The following is a 4,199-nucleotide window of genomic DNA, read 5'->3' as shown; positions in this document are numbered from 1 at the left end:
TTGCTATGTTGCTCAGACTAGTCTTGAACTCCTAAATTCAAGCTAGCCTCCTTCCTCAGTCTCCCAGTACTGTAATCCCATACAGGTGTGAGCCACCACACCTAGCCTGTGTCAACTAGTTTTTTAAAAACAGTTTTACTAAGATATAATTTACATAATCACAAGTTTCACGCATTGTAAGTATACAATTGAAGGATTTTTAGACAATTCAGAGAGTTGAGCAACCACCACATGATCTAACCCATTTTTTCAATGTTTCTGGTGTAGAAACCATTTTATTATTCTAGTATAAAAGTACATGCCAAGCCATTAAAATTGTACAGCAAGTATTAGGATGCAAAGTGACTCACTGAAAATGTATGTAATGGACTTGTACAGGCAACTGCTTTACTGACACAGAAATAAAGAGAAGGAGGGTGACTAGAGCCAGTACAGTACAAAGCAATGGTTATCAGTTAGGCCCTAGAGTCAGACTGCTGGGGTTCAGATTCTGGCATCCCTACTTACTTAACTGCTGTCTGGCCTCAGGCATATTACTTGAACTCTCTGAGCCTCAGTTTACTCATCTGAAAGAGAACAGCAGCCTACTTTATGGGGTTATGAAGAATAAATGAAATACTATATGCAAGAGGTTCAGTAGAGTCCTGGCACATAGTAAGGACTCAATAACTATTAGCTGTTTTTACAGTTATCACTGGATGACTATTAAATAGCCTTTCATGAGCCAGACATGAAAGACCACATGCTCTAATTAAATTTATATGAAATTCTAGAAAAGGCAAATCAATGTTGATAGCAGATCAGTGACTGACAGAGGCTAGGGAGTGGAGGTAGGAAGTTGACAGCAAAGGGTCACAGAAAACTTTTCAGGATGTTCTATATTATGATTGGGATGTTTTGTAAACACTTGTCATTGAATTACACATTTAACTTGGTGCATTTTTCCGTATGTAAAGTAATTCTGACCTCTCTCTCCCAAATTCTTAAAGATCTAGCTTTTAATTTTCCAGTTATTTTACATGTCAGAAGCAAGGTTCAATTTTTAAACTCAGCCAACAAATATGTTGAGCACCTACTATGTGCAAGACACTGTTCTAGGTGTTGGGGATACAGTCTTGAAGAGCACAGATAGCATCCTACCTTCATGGATTTTATAGTTCAAGCACGAATTACACAACTATGTTTGGAGTTACAAACTACAGGATGCTATGGAGAGAATACACGGTCCGGGTAGGGGGAGGTAGAGGAGTTCCAAGATGTATAAATCTCTGTCCCGCGTTTTTTTAATTTTTTGAACACAGAAGCAAACAGAGTCCTTCCACCTACTGTACAGGCGGGTGGTGTGTCAGAAGTCTCTCAGGGACCAGTGACCGTGACCCAAGGCTGCCCTCAGGCCACACCATCTGCGAGATGCGGTGGCCACCTGGAGAGGAAAAAGGACTGGAACCGGACCAAGGGCCAGGTGGATGCTTCCACGGACCCCAGGTGGGGCGCTGCTTTGACCTTGGCTTCGTCATCCCCGCGCTCTCTAGCTTCTTTCCAGGTGTGCCCAGCCACCTCAGAGCACAAGCGGCAGGTAACCCTTGGGAAACCCTCCCGGAGGGCGTGCCAGACCGGGAAACTTTATCTGGGAGGTGACTCCGCCCACGTGGGCGGGCGGGGCGAGCCTGCGGGGGGGCCGGGCAAGTGGCCCGGCCAGCGGCGCTGCGTCCAGGGAGGAAATGGATGCGGTGTGGGCCTGCCGGCTCCGGGGGCGGGGAAATCGAGTAGCTGCACTCAGGCCCCGCCCGAGACGGGGAGGGAGCGCCGGGCAGTCCCCTTTCTCCCTCCCTTGCGCTGGGCTGAGCCCAGAGCCGAGAGCAGGAGTCGGCTCTGAGTTCCCTGCTTGGTTTTTGGGTGGCAGCAGCCGGAGGAGGAACATGGCGCTCGTAGGCAGCCGAGCGGAGCTGGAAGCGGACGAGGTACGAGCCGATGGGGATTGCGGGCCCGGCCCCTGAAACCCTGGACAGGAGTCCGGGAGAGAAGAGTGAGCCCGGCTGGGACGGCCGAGGCCCCGCCCCCTTGGTCCCCTTTCTGGGGCGGGCGGGCTCCGGGGGGGGGCGCCCGGCCTTGGAGGTCTGTCCCCGCTGGAGCTAGGAGGGTCCCTGCGGACGCACTGCCGAGGTTCGGGGCGCCGGCCGGTGGGTCGTGGGGATGGAGGACCCACCTCCTGCCGGCACTTGGATGGGCGTGAGGGCGCGGGAGCGTAGGATCCGCAGCTCTGAGTAGGATCCGCAGCTCTGAGTTGTTCCGAGCCGGCCCAGCAACGCCTGTGCTTTACTTAGTCTGACCCTGAAGTCCCGGCACCAGACCTCTGGCTGTTCGTGGAATCATCCCTCGACCTGGGAATCTCACCTTCTATGGAAGTTTCCTGGTGGCAGAACCGAAAGGCTTACGATTGATGGAAAGAGCGGGCAGCCGGAGGAAGAATGAGTAGAGGGGTACCTGCCGCGACAGCAGGGCAGGGCTGCCAGGGGCTGGGGCTGGCGGGCCGGAGCCGCAGCCCAGGCTGTGGTGCTTCTTCTGTCTCGCTCTACTGGGCCCGGACATTTCCCGTAGCAGGTCCTCAGAGCGAAACCGCTTTGAGAACCGGCTCCGGCCTCCTTTGGTTTCAACTGTGAGTAATTAGCCACTTCCTCCAGTCGTGGCGCATCCGGGCCTGAGCACCCCGGGGACAGCGCGCCGGACCTGTTGATTTATTATTGACTGTTCCTTTCAGCACCTGGCAACTCCAGAGACAGCGCTCTCCCTGCTCTTGAAGTTGAGACCGAGGCTCCAGCAGCAGCCAGCACTCACAGCTGCTGTTGCTGCCATCTTACCTGACTTGAATTGTACGAGTCGCTGCCTTTAGAAGGCTTTGGTTTCAAATGATGCAATAGTGGATGATCTGGAGGAGGCGGTTAAGATTCCCGTCCATCTCTTTAATGCCAGGAATCTCCTGACAAGGAATACTATACTTTAAATGTGGGCCTTAAAATAAACAAAACAAAAACTGAACTACAGCTCCTTTACATGACAGAGAGACAAGAGAGCAAGCTGGGCTGTCCAAACCCTTGCTTACAGCCTGTCCCTTGCATTGAGGGTCCCAAGACTGTAGAGTGAAATATTTGAATCCTGATCTGTTTGTGGGAGAAGATTTGCTGTGCTTAGGGCCATGTAATTCTCTAGATCAGGGCATTGTTGAGCAGTGCTATTATTAATTAACACTGGGATAATAGATGTAAACTGGGACTGTTTCGGACATACTTTGACAAATGGTCACCCCAGCTATGCGCACTGCCTACTAGATGAACGGTTGCGTTGAGATGCATTAGCTGGTGCGGAGGGAAGTTAGGTTTCTGTGAGTGAAACTCTGTGGAAGTTTCAGAGTAGCAGAGAACCTAGCACACAGATACTTGGTAAATAAATATTTGTTGAATGAATGAAAGACTTCAGAAAAGATGTTGCTTAATAACATCTCAGTTTTTGCCATATCATACATTTATTTTTCTTCATTCATTATTAGGCTTCTGTTACATGCTAGGTACTATACTAGTCCTAGTTGATGAGCAAAATACGAATAGAATTCTTTGTTCATGCCAAATGTACTTTTGTCCCTCACAGTGTACCACTTCCATTGCTATAAACTGAGCAAGCATTTATTGAGCATTTACTTTTTGCTCAAACTTGGTAGGTGCCTTAAAGAAGACATAGTTTTGCCTCTTTACGGTTCTCAGTCTGATTAGGAAGATACGACCTGTGTACAAGAACTCTAAAAAGGAGCTCTAATAAGTGTAAGCAAGTAGGAAGTACTGTGTTGTAGACTGGATACCCTTGACTTATTTGTAGAATGTCCCTTACTGTAAATGGGCTTGAAGAACTCTAACCTCGAGTTCATAAGACCCTGTTCTTCAATTTTACTGGGCATGCAAATAGCTTATTTCAGCTAGGAAGCTTTTCACGTATTTAAGAAGAGTTTGATAGTCTCTGTGGCCATATTTGATATTGATAGTTTTTATGGCCATTATTTGATATTCTGGGGAAGTTAAGAGGGACAAAGTACTTTGGAAGACCGAGGCGGGCGGATCATGAGGTCAGGAGATCGAGACCATCCTGGCTAACATGATAAAACCCCGTCTCTACTAAAAATACAAAAAAATTAGCCAGGCATGGTGGCGGGC

The 4,199-nt window shown here is 48.9% G+C and overlaps 1 protein-coding gene across 1 annotated transcript in view; it reads left to right on the top strand.

Annotated features, from left to right (window-relative positions):
- Positions 1–1,700: 1,700 nt before the first annotated feature.
- Positions 1,701–4,199, top strand: part of TTC39B (tetratricopeptide repeat domain 39B) — a 163,475-nt gene continuing 160,976 nt past the window's right edge. Inside the window, exon 1 of the mRNA XM_011990864.1 lies at positions 1,701–1,961. Within this exon, the coding sequence (XP_011846254.1) occupies positions 1,722–1,961 (240 nt within the window). The 5' untranslated portion in view covers positions 1,701–1,721. The remainder of the gene's footprint in view (positions 1,962–4,199) is intronic.

This window comes from Mandrillus leucophaeus, unplaced genomic scaffold (assembly GCF_000951045.1).
Source record: "Mandrillus leucophaeus isolate KB7577 unplaced genomic scaffold, Mleu.le_1.0 Scaffold384, whole genome shotgun sequence".
NCBI lineage: Eukaryota > Metazoa > Chordata > Mammalia > Primates > Cercopithecidae > Mandrillus > Mandrillus leucophaeus.
The sequence above is the reverse complement of the archived record's forward strand: the minus strand, read 5'-3'. Positions and strand labels throughout refer to the sequence as shown.